The following is a 12,728-nucleotide window of genomic DNA, read 5'->3' as shown; positions in this document are numbered from 1 at the left end:
ATATTCAGTACGTTTTATGAATAATATATATATCTCTAATGATTTTTTATGAAATGCTTTTCAGAGTATTATTCTTTCATGTTTCTGTTTGAGTCATTTTCTCATTCCTAGATAAACAATGGTAGGAAAGGATTCAGGGTGGGTCGGGAGGTTACACTACAGGACTACAACTGGAGCAATGCTATTATTCCGGCCCCTAATCTCACTAGCATGGAGTTTCCGAGCTGCGTGAGCAACTAATGTTTGGAATTTGCATAGCCAGAAGTGCCAGTCCACCGCTGGGACATATGCAGGCTGCAGTGGGACAAAGACATTATGGGGGACGCCGCATCAGCAGCTGAAGTCCAGTGACATCGCATCTCCTCCTCCATGTTGTACAAGTTTGTCTTATTCCCTTCTTGCTGCTAATGGTGACAAACTGCAACAGATTGGAAGTCAGACTTCCCCCAAGCAGCGGTGGATACAACTATTGGTCTCATTGGTCCACTCCGTGCAGAGTCTACGTCAAATGCCATTAAAACTGTATTTTAATGGCATTTTAAAATGACAAAATTAAGAGTACAATTTAGATAAATATACATACCAAACGTATTTTGTAATTGTTGGGAGAGGTCTGATTCTATACTGTACCATAGAAAGTTGATTGTTCTGTGTTCTGGCTCTTGTAATGCCTGATGTAACAACAACAACAACCCCACTGCAGCTGTTTCTTTAGACACAAATGGCCTCGTGACGCATGAGTCAGCACACAGATAAACATCACCACAGAATGAATGCGTTTAAATGTCATGTACATACTTAGACGGCAGAGTTTAACTCGTCCTTCAAATATCCAATCTCAAATGGTGAAGGGGAATGAGTTCAATCAAAAACAAAAAGGCAGGTGTGACATCGTGAAAAAAGGAATGTAAAAACTGAAGTTAAGCCTTAAGACAAACATGACGTCGACATGGGAGGTTTGTGCGACAGGACAACACACGCATGAAGCTTCAAAGGCTTTGAAAAGAAGTAAATGGGTATGAGTAATCTAAGGGCTCTGCTGGGGGTGTGCTCTGAACACATGCTAAACTACATGTGACTGATCATCAATACAGTATCAGCTTTACTGTCATAGTAGTGTCATTAATAAGGACATGCAGTATTATTATAGATAGCAAACATTTGAGTGGTAGTTATAGAGGAACATAAAATGTTAAATATGTCTTACATTTCTCAAGCGTTCTGCTGGTCTGAAAAACAACATGGAAAACAGATCACAGTTAGTTTTATGTGGCAACTATTTTAAAAGTACTACTACCATTATGACTGCTACTTCAGGACAAGAACACGTGATAGACATAACAGCAACACTCAGCTATGCTACTGACGAGTCACTACTGCACTTAACAACATATATCCAAAATGTACTTCTATACTAGATGACAAGACAGTGGACAGGGTAGGTCAGCAGGTAGTTAGTAGAAGAGGAGGGGAGCAGCGGCTGCTTTACCTCTTCCTCTGGCTCTTGATCTGAATCGGAATCCTTTGGGAGCAAGAAGCAGCGAGCAGCAGAAAGACGCACAGATAGAGACAGCAATATTAAAGGAGAAAAAGACAAGGTGTGTGGTTAACATAGCGATGAAGACAACCGGCTGGTGCGAGGTCAAGGCGAGCCAGAGTGCTCTTAAAAGCTGCATGACACACATATTCAAGATGTCAAACAAGTAACCTCGTTAGCTCCAATCAGATTATCATGTGTGAGAAGTGCGCTTCAGCATGGAGCGTGACTGGTAAGTGAACCCTGGGACTTAAGATAAAGACATCTGATCAAAGGACACCAACCTTTAACCCTGGATAGAGTTAGCACGTTTACTACTTGGGACGTCAGTCTTGATATGTATAAAACATACAATTAAATAAGATCATATTTTGCATAATTTGTTCCGATGGTGTAATAATTCACAAGTGCAAGATCAGCATATATTACAGTGTCAAGGAGAAAAAGGGTCAGATTGCAGTCTGGCCCTGCTCACTAATAACACTTTATATAAACAATGTTGTCATCAAATATGAAATCTGCAGCCTTAAGCACCTTTGGTTGAGTCAACACCAGACTCACCTTGCAGTAGGGTGGGAGGGTGATGTTGAGGTGGCATATGGCATTCTGGGTGAGCGCCCTGTAGTTCCTGGGCTCTTTCATAAAGGCCAGGCGTCCACAGGGCTCCTGAGTGTTGTCTCTGATCTGCCGAGCCCAGAGCACCAGCGTTAGTCACTGCTTTTACAATCACAGTGAGCGGTGTCTTTGTTTCAAGTTAAGTTAAGTGCTTACTTTGATAAAGAGTGCTAGTCTGTTCTCCTTAAAGGCATAGAAGCTAAAGAGATGGTGCTGGCCACTTTTGGTGAGTGGGAGAAGGTTTCCAAAGCAGTCTGCATAGATCGGTTTGCCTTCCAGGACCTGTCGAACACAACAACACACATTTAGAACGAGGACTAAATAACAACATACATCCGGCAAGAGAATCACTTCCGTTTTGTTTTAACCACGTGCTAACTATTATCAGAAGCCTTGACCTTCGTACATAACCTTCAAAGGGAAACAGACCCTTTTATATATTGGAGCATTTCACCTTTTTTAGGATTAAGCAAACATATTTGAGAAATGTCCTTAGTGTTCTTGTGACTTAAACTGGCCCATCTTTGTCTGCAAATAACCCACCCTGCAGACTAGGGAGCATCCTTTATGGTGATCCAACCGTGTCTTGAGAGGGTTATCCATGATTTCATATCAACAGAGTGTTTCAGTTTGCTGCACTCAGCTCTGAGGGGCGCGATCGCACACCTGTAGCGTGTCCAACATGCAAAGTGAGCGACACGTCCAACCCTCTGCGGTCAGCGGAACATCCTTCTCACCTCAACATCTCGGCTGCGTGCCACCTCGATGAAGTTCTCCTGCTGCTCCAGAGTTTTGTCAATCTTGTCATCTGTCATGCAGAAGCACCGCAGTCGGGCTTCAATGGGATCATGCGTCTTTGCAAAGATGACAAACTTGGCCATGTACGGCACACAGATGATCTCTCGGTACACCTGAGTGGAGAAATGAACAGATTCCTGCACCTGCCGACAGTCGATCAGCCAGAACCTGGAGAGCAGAGGGGGATTGGGAAACACAGCAGTTAGGTCAGCATCAGAGTCAGTCTACATCACTGAGACAACAGATATCCTCTCCTGCTACCTTGCCGACACGTTGGTGGTGAAGGAGACACAGTCATTGATGAATGTCAGCGGAGTAGTTCCTGTTATGTCCTCCCATTGAGCAGGCGTCGTTCCGCCTGCACACGGACACAGACAGACACGTTAGAATGTGAGCGTGTGCAGTGTGTGTGCGTATCTGCATGTGTTCACCCACCTGTGATACTGCAGAGCAGCCGTAGGGTGGGCGTGTCCCCTCCAAAGCCATTGAGAACCATGTCAGAGTTGTTCTTGGGAACAGGGATCGTCATGGTGATGGGTTTATGGAACTTTCTCCTACGAGGCTCCAGGGTGACGATGGGGCTGAAGGTGGCTTTGTTTCCCAGGATCTTCTTCACTACATCCACATTGACTGGCTGGGCCTGGGAGGGGGACAAGAGCAATCAGCAGCTTGCTTTGTGTTGCAAATACATCCGACACCGGGTGGTTGCTAAGATCAGGCCAGGCGCTGAGGATGAGCCCCTTAAAGAAGGCTGCACTAACACAGCCATGTGATCACGTGTTCAGGCATTGGCATCGATGTCCATGTAGTGATTTACCTGAAAGTACATTTCTTTTAGCAGGAAATAGTTCCTTCTCCATCTTGACAAACAGAAATATTTGTATCCCTGAACGAATGCATTTCATTTGGGCGCCAGACAGAGGGATATTTAATATAGCCAGCTGTCAACAAACGATAAGCTTAAACACGCAGACACAGAGGGGTAGCACGGTGACCGAGCTACTGAAGTTTACAAAGGAACACTTTCAACATAACATGTCTATATTTGTAACCCCAAATAATAATCAGTACATTAAACAAACATTGATTAGCCACTCCCCTTTTCCTCAGGGAATCTGTAGGAGTGTGTGAAGGAGTGACTACGCCACCGCTTTCCTTGATTACCTGCAGTCCAACCCTGATCCTCTTGGTGAGGGCCCCCTCAGGAAACACTGCCTGTACTTGTGGCACAACAGTGCTGCTGAGGACGCCTCCTTCAGGACCAATCAGGTTGCTATCTTGCTTTATACGTGAAACCACTGCAAAGTATTGTGGGAAATCTCTAGTGATGATTCGGCAAAGGCGCTTCTTCTCCAGTTCCTCCGGCGTGTCGAGCTCTGGAGGAGGGTGGCAGAGAGGGACATGTGTCAGGAACAATGACGTGGTGATATGGGATAACCTTTTAAATCCCCAGAGTCGTGGTGTGGGCTACTGGCACCCCCTCGGAGACTGACCCTCGTCCATGCCGTTGAGTATTTGGTTGAGTTCCTCTTGGGTGTGTTCACAGTGATGCTCCTTCCAGCTCTCTCCTGTCTCACTCCTCAGAATCACCAGCTCCCTCTCGGTCCCCCGCAGCGCAGCGAAGTGGGGGATCTCCACGATCACAGGCCTGGAGGGGCGGCCCGGCAGTGTGAGCACTTACAAGTGTGTGTGTGTGTGTGTGTGTGTGTGTGTGTGTGTGTGTGTGTGTGTGTGTGTGTGTGTGTGTGTGTGTGTGGTAGGATTGCCATAAGATGTATATTAGTCTTTCGTGTCTATTTGTGTCAACAGTACATTTTCTTATATGTCTTTGGTGATTCGTCGGTGTTGTTTATACTTCCTTCAGTACTACACGCATCATTTATTGATGTAAATATAGTCTTACAAAGTGTGGATATAAAATAGGTCTGGCATCTTAAGCTTGGATTTCCATCACAGGTCTCAGGTCAACGTGGTCCTAGGTGTATGACGGTATCTACCTGATTGATAAAGCAAACGCTGCTCGGCTGGTTAGCATCTGGACAACTTTCCAGACTTTCACCACAGCTTATCTTGGTTGCTAACTATCTTATTGTACTGTATATGTGTCAACATGTTTACAGTTACCCTTCTTATAATAAAATGTCTTGTAGGTACACTATATGTAATGTTACAGTGTTGATATACTTACCTGATATGCTACATCACAACAAGCTAGCTACAACACGTGTATAAGAGGAGGCATGCTACGTGTACATTGAACATGGGACACACAGCTAGAAAGCTCCACTGATGATATTTGTACGTGGCATTTTGAGGGTTCTTTGACCTGAAAGTAGCTTCTAATATCTGATGACTTTGTTGACATCGCTAACATTCTGCAGCTTCACACTTTAGTTGTTGTTTAGTGGCAGGAGATGTGTCACTGTCTAAAACGCATGTCATGTGATGTCCTTCAACTTAACTTCATTTGGCTGAAGAAATAACAAAGCTCTAATATGTGTTCACCTTGTATTTGGCTTTGAAGATGATGTTCCTGCTCGGTTAATATAAGGAGCATGCATGGCTGCATGACTCTTTGGTTCACCAGCTACTCTTAGGCCAAACAACCATTTACACTTCACAATGAAATAAGAACACGAGTAAGAACACAAAGGAAAAGGAAGCAAGACAAAACTGAAAATGCAAAGGGCTAAGCAGAAGAGTAAAGTGATGTCAGGGTGATAAGCACAGATGGAGAGGGGTGCGAGACACGGGTGAGACAACAACACAATGACCTACAGGCAACAAGAGAACTCCAATGGAAGGGTTTGTGACATAAAGCACTGACATGGATTGTTTCATATGAAAAACCAATCTGTCCACCCTACCCGAGGAATTTGGTCCCAGGTGGGCCGAGCTGGAGGATTCTGCTAACCAAACTCTCTCCCTCATTTAGAGGCGGGGGGGCATTTGGGAGGTGCAGTTTACTGTGATCGAGCAAACGTCCATACGCAGCAGTGAGGAAGAAAGAGCACACAACGTTTGGGTTTGGATCCAACACAAGAAACCCTCTGGGACTTCAACACGGTGATTCACACTTTGGTCACTTTTCTCTTTTGAGTCCAAAATACATCATGACAAAAATACATACACACTATAACATATTTTTGTTTATGTTTTATTGTTTATACATATTTTAATTATGTTTCTTATTTGTTATTGTGATATTTTGTCATACTCTGTAAAGCACTTTGGGCTCCGTCAAGCATGAACGGTGCTATATAAATAAAGTGTAATATTATTATTATAGGCTACATTATGTTAAAACGTTAAATAATTCCAAATACTTTTTGTTAGCTAATTGCCTTATTATTACTTTACTGTCAGTTTTCACTTTTTATTCCCAAATATTTTTTGCTGATAATATATGGATTATTTATCAACAATGCAATTCTTTCAATCGTACAATTGTTTCATAATGTTTTATTTTCATCACAAATTATTTGACACTAAAGCACATGATGGGTAGGATTATTTATAATAACTGAATGACTATATATGTGTGTATTTTCAATAATTATTCAAATAAGTATTGTGTATAGTAGTAAAAGCTGTTTTTATGTCGATTTAAATTAGAATACAAATGTTATTGCACGACAGTAACTTGTTAAAAGCCATAAAGCGATTTTGCAGTTTTTGAAACTGAAAGAATTTCTAACCTAAATTGATCATTTACATTTTATACTACAATATTACAAACATTGCCAGACCTTGAGGCCACATGTCAAACCAATGATGGATCTGTGTCCTTGAGGTGGGTTATTGAGAAAGGCCTTTGGAGCAAGCGTTAAGGGAGAAGGTTAAATAGAGTTACTGCAGCTGAAATCAAACAGGGCATGCTGAAGAGCAAAGATAACATCTCCCTGGAGCGGGGAGAAGGCCAGACAGGAACAGTTTTAGTAAAGCAGAGGCAGAGGCTAAAAGAATCTGAAAGGAAAGGCAGCAGGTTGTGTGGTCCGTATGAGAGGGAATCAGAACTGAGTCAATCGCCTGCACGTGCAGACAGTGTAACACAGGTCTGACCGCTTCTTCCTGAATACTTCTGATTCCACTCTGACCAATTATATTCCCTCTTAGTCTACACATGCATATTTAAGAACATGTATTAAATCAAACACGTGTAAAACCTGCATTAAAATGTTTACCAAGTGAAAATGTTTCATTCTACCTCTCCTTTCCTTCCCTCATGATTCTCTACGTCTAATCTCATGTATTATTCTCTCCATCATCCTCCCTGAGGTCTTACCCGAGGAACTGGGCTCCAGAGGGCCCCACCTCGATGATCCTGCTGGCCAGGCCGTCGCCCTCCACCATGGGGGGCATGGTGGCCAGGCGGTGCCTCTTGACCAGCCGACAGGTCACCCGCGTGGGCGCGCTGCACTTCCTGGGCGGGATGATGATGCGGAGGCCGTTGTGCCGGCAACCGCGCATGGCTCCGCCCCTGGCGTCCACCATGAAGCTGACCAGGAAGCTGAGGCGTAACGGGAGATATGGACACAAGTTAAAGACAGTCCGCAAAGATCCCTTTAAGTGACGAGAATATAGACACCAACGGTAAGTCGTAGATTGTTAGCCTACGGTCTTTTCCAGCAATATCTCAAAAGAAAAACGCTTCTATGTTCTGCCTGAAGTGGATACTATGAAAGAATGATAAACACTTAATGCAGATGATTTGTTGGAAAGTTGGATGACTTTTAAAATACAAAGGTGTAAAGGTTCTGTTTTTAAAATCAACAGCTGATGAAACACTCGTTTACTTCCTCGTGCTGAAGCTTTGAACCAAGTGACACGGTCTTTATCAGAACACTTGCTTTCAAGCATGGTTTGGCCAATGCTATTTAAATAGGGCTCAGAACTCACAGCTACTGGGCTCAGAACTCACAGCTACTGGGCTCAGAACTCACAGCTACTGGGCTCAGAACTCACAGCTACAGGGCTCAGAACTCACAGCTACAGGGCTCAGAACTCACAGCTACTGGGCTCAGAACTCACAGCTACTGGGCTCAGAACTCACAGCTACTGGGCTCAGAACTCACAGCTACTGGGCTCAGAACTCACAGCTACTGGGCTCAGAACTCACAGCTACTGGGCTCAGAACTCACAGCTACTGGGCTCAGAACTCACAGCTACTGGGCTCAGAACTCACAGCTACAGGGCTCAGAACTCACAGCTACAGGGCTCAGAACTCACAGCTACTGGGCTCAGAACTCACAGCTACAGGGCTCAGAACTCACAGCTACTGGGCTCAGAACTCACAGCTACTGGGCTCAGAACTCACAGCTACTGGGCTCAGAACTCACAGCTACTGGGCTCAGAACTCACAGCTACTGGGCTCAGAACTCACAGCTACAGGGCTCAGAACTCACAGCTACAGGGCTCAGAACTCACAGCTACTGGGCTCAGAACTCACAGCTACAGGGCTCAGAACTCACAGCTACTGGGCTCAGAACTCACAGCTACAGGGCTCAGAACTCACAGCTACTGGGCTCAGAACTCACAGCTACTGGGCTCAGAACTCACAGCTACTGGGCTCAGAACTCACAGCTACTGGGCTCAGAACTCACAGCTACAGGGCTCAGAACTCACAGCTACTGGGCTCAGAACTCACAGCTACAGGGCTCAGAACTCACAGCTACTGGGCTCAGAACTCACAGCTACTGGGCTCAGAACTCACAGCTACTGGGCTCAGAACTCACAGCTACAGGGCTCAGAACTCACAGCTACTGGGCTCAGAACTCACAGCTACTGGGCTCAGAACTCACAGCTACAGGGCTCAGAACTCACAGCTACAGGGCTCAGAACTCACAGCTACTGGGCTCAGAACTCACAGCTACTGGGCTCAGAACTCACAGCTACAGGGCTCAGAACTCACAGCTACAGGGCTCAGAACTCACAGCTACTGGGCTCAGAACTCACAGCTACTGGGCTCAGAACTCACAGCTACAGGGCTCAGAACTCACAGCTACAGGGCTCAGAACTCACAGCTACTGGGCTCAGAACTCACAGCTACAGGGCTCAGAACTCACAGCTAAAGTTGCTAGAAATGTCCATTTCACAAAAATGTACTAAAGATTTTTTTTTCAAAACATTTAAAATTCAACATTTGTTGGATTAAAATAACAATATATAATGATAAACAAACTATACATATACAAAGCCGTATTTTTGGTGTCTATTTTCTCAACACTGAATGGCCGTTATGATCACGATGCATCCCTATACATCTTTTGACTGCATAGCTTAAGCCTCTTTGACCCCACTCCTCATGCACAGCGGCACATACACATGGGGCACACGTCCCAAAGGGCGGGACATGAGTGAGTGATGTGTACTATTTATCATTACTCAGTTACAATGTGCACTTTGCTGTACCTCTCAGTAAAGCACACAGTTTGTAACACGCACACATGGACATACAACAGAAACACAACCAGTGCACTGCTAAAGGGATGTGTCTCCTCTGCATCGCTGATGGGTGGTCTCGTTTAAAACGTTGTGACAGTCCAGTTTCAGCTTCACAGAGGTTACATGTTCCTGTATGGTATATCATATAACAATGACTTTATATAAGAGTAGTTATCCCATGCCAACATGTGTCTCAGCTCTGGGGAAGTTAGTGGAGATGCACAATCAACAAGACATTGTATGACATCCACAAACATGTCCTTAACTTCCACTGCCTTCTTTTGTCCAGCTATCCACCATTTATTGTTTTGTTTGTTAAACTGTTTTTGTAACATGACATGTCCGTGTAGAGATATTCACTCGGAATGTGAAAATAGATGTTATGTCAGATTCAAATGGTTTGACATATTGTGGACGGACACAAAGTCTATGAGGCAATGTGTGTTGAGGACAGGGACACAAACACCTCTCCACTGGAGAGCACACTGTGAGGGGAGGAAGAGAACGATGAAGACGAGGTGGAGACATATGTAACCAAGGTGCAGAAGATCACCTGCAGTGGTCTCCATGTTCATGGCACGGGGAGGAACGGCTAAAAGCAACAACCACATCAGAGAGAGGGGAATGAAAAGTCAGACTCAGAGGGAACGGCGCAGACAGGGAGAAGGAAGAGAGACACAGAGCATTTCAGACTCAGACTGATATCATCTCCTCACGTCAGACTCAGACTGATATCATCTCCTCACGTCAGACTCAGACTGATATCATCTCCTCACGTCAGACTCAGACTGATATCATCTCCTCACGTCAGACTCAGACTGATATCATCTCATCTCAGACTCAGACTGATATCATCTCCTCACGTCAGACTCAGACTGATATCATCTCCTCACGTCAGACTCAGACTGATATCATCTCCTCACGTCAGACTCAGACTGATATCATCTCCTCACGTCAGACTCAGACTGATATCATCTCCTCATCTCAGACTCAGACTGATATCATCTCCTCATCTCAGACTCAGACTGATATCATCTCCTCACGTCAGACTCAGACTGATATCATCTCCTCACGTCAGACTCAGACTGATATCATCTCCTCATCTCAGACTCAGACTGATATCATCTCCTCATCTCAGACTCAGACTGATATCATCTCCTCATCTCAGACTCAGACTGATATCATCTCCTCATCTCAGACTCAGACTGATATCATCTCCTCACGTCAGACTCAGACTGATATCATCTCCTCATCTCAGACTCAGACTGATATCATCTCCTCACGTCAGACTCAGACTCAGAAAGAGCAGAAATACTGAAATACTTCCGCTCTTGTTTTTTAATCCAGATCAGGAAGAAACATTCCTGGTGCTCCGAGATGAACCTTTGAAAGCTTGTTTTTAGCACGACCCCGTACAATGTGTTACTGCATCCACACTTTTCGAGCAAAGACAATCACATACAATCACATTTCTTTCTTTAGATAAGCCACAGGTTTTGAAAAGAACATTTCAATTGGAAGAAAACCAAAAATAATGTATTTTGAGGCTCACAGTGCTGATTACTTTATCATTATTCTTCAAAGCAAAGTGAACAAGAGAGGTATGGTTCATTTCTTCATCCCTGAAACAGCTGCCGAGTGGGAAGTGCTATGGTTACATGTAAGTAAGCACGTCAGACACATTAGCAGCCGTCAGGACCTTGATGAGATTGTTAATGCATATTCTGAACTGAAGTCCAGTGTCCAACATGTCCACTCAAAGTGCACGTCCACAGTCTGACACACTGTACCTACCCAGAGTGCACGGGGCTGGACGACAGAGCCACGTTGTCCAGGTTCTCTGTGCCCCAGCTCAGACGATACGAGTCGCTCTCATTCGTCCTAGCTAGTGTCGAAACCTGGAATAAAATAATAATAATACATTGAATTGATATAGCGCTACTCATCTGCCAAGACAGATCCCCAAGCACCTAACCTCTTATGAGACACATACAAGCTCGTTTTGAATATATCAATATGAACTGATTCTGCATATTTCATGCGATAGCATATCTCGGGTTACCAAGGAAACCGGACTTGTTTGCGGTTTAGGAAGCCTCTTTAACGTCTCCATAGCGGTGGTGAATCAAAGTGTCCTTTCATGTTGTTCATTTACACCTCAAGGGCTCAGTCAAACTCTAATCTTTAGATTGACCGTTATCTAGCACAGACGGATACATGTAGTAGAGTAGAACTAGAAGGATTCAAGTAAGTACATCCAAGTGCACTATGGAGTGCACAGGCACATGTCCAGTCCATTCCTTAACACCATGTAACACCTGTGCCAATCACTATGATGGGTCTGAGGTGCTCGTGACCCCGCTGCCCGCACGCCTTACCTGGTGGCAGCTCAGCACCTCGTCCATCAGGCCGTCATGCTTAGGGGAGTAGTAGCTGTGGTGTGTGGGCGTGAAGGACCTGTCAGAGCTGGAGCACAGCAGATCACGGCCATGTGGGGAAAAGATGCACTTTCATTTAATTCCACAACAGGACGAATGTTCAAAGAAAGAAGTATCAACATCTTTGGGAACAGGCTGAAGCACACGAAAGCCACGAGGAGGCACACCTACTCGTGGCTTTCGTGAACGCACTCATCACACATGCATGGTGTGTAACGTGTGTACATGTTGATGGTACAATGATGTACACATTGGTCCCCCTAAACCCACACACTGCTAACACAATCACAAACATTGCCAACATAAAAGATGAACAGCTTCTGAACTAGCATTGTCTCTCACACGTAGGACATCTTACTAGTCTAACAGATGCACAGCTACGACTCTGCAGACGCTACTGTACGGTTTGACACTGGTTCTGTAAACCAGCAGCTATGACAACGCAGTCTAATGGGAATGCTGCTAGGCAGGCACTGGGTCTCCTGAAGTCTAGAGCCAAAACTAGATTTCACCGGATGACTGAACTAGTTTACACACAAACAAACTGGGGTTGTCATTAGTTAGTATTCAACCTGTGGGGCCCATGACTGCACAACATGCCATGCTTCAGAAGAGGTGCAGACCAACGCTGCCAACAAGCGAATATCAGGATCATTCAAGCTGTTAGTGCAGACACTTCAGATGAAGGGGGTTGAGGGGTGTGGGGGATTGGTATATATAATGGCTTATTTTGAGTAAGCGTACTGTGTGTGTGGGTTGGTAGGCACTTCACACATGGCTCTCGTACACAGCCCTGAACAAAGGTTGTTTAATGATCTGTCCCTTTTATCATTTCACTCTGACTCGCTTATGAAACTAAAATGCAACACTCTGGCTCAGCTCCAGGAGACATGATA

The 12,728-nt window shown here is 44.8% G+C and overlaps 1 protein-coding gene across 1 annotated transcript in view; it reads right to left on the bottom strand.

Moving 5' to 3' along the window:
- The window catches only part of LOC117463326 (ankyrin-2-like), an 80,466-nt gene that overhangs the window by 27,592 nt on the left and 40,146 nt on the right, over nucleotides 1–12,728 (bottom strand). Inside the window, 14 exon segments of the mRNA XM_034105512.2 lie at nucleotides 1,208–1,229; nucleotides 1,490–1,522; nucleotides 2,099–2,221; nucleotides 2,309–2,434; nucleotides 2,890–3,118; nucleotides 3,212–3,308; nucleotides 3,386–3,590; nucleotides 4,115–4,326; nucleotides 4,444–4,598; nucleotides 5,818–5,916; nucleotides 7,236–7,460; nucleotides 9,948–9,986; nucleotides 11,189–11,292; nucleotides 11,773–11,860. Coding sequence (XP_033961403.1) covers nucleotides 1,208–1,229; nucleotides 1,490–1,522; nucleotides 2,099–2,221; nucleotides 2,309–2,434; nucleotides 2,890–3,118; nucleotides 3,212–3,308; nucleotides 3,386–3,590; nucleotides 4,115–4,326; nucleotides 4,444–4,598; nucleotides 5,818–5,916; nucleotides 7,236–7,460; nucleotides 9,948–9,986; nucleotides 11,189–11,292; nucleotides 11,773–11,860 — 1,757 coding nt within the window.

Source organism: Pseudochaenichthys georgianus, chromosome 18, assembly GCF_902827115.2.
Source record: "Pseudochaenichthys georgianus chromosome 18, fPseGeo1.2, whole genome shotgun sequence".
NCBI lineage: Eukaryota > Metazoa > Chordata > Actinopteri > Perciformes > Channichthyidae > Pseudochaenichthys > Pseudochaenichthys georgianus.
This window is presented reverse-complemented; position numbering and strand designations above follow the sequence as displayed.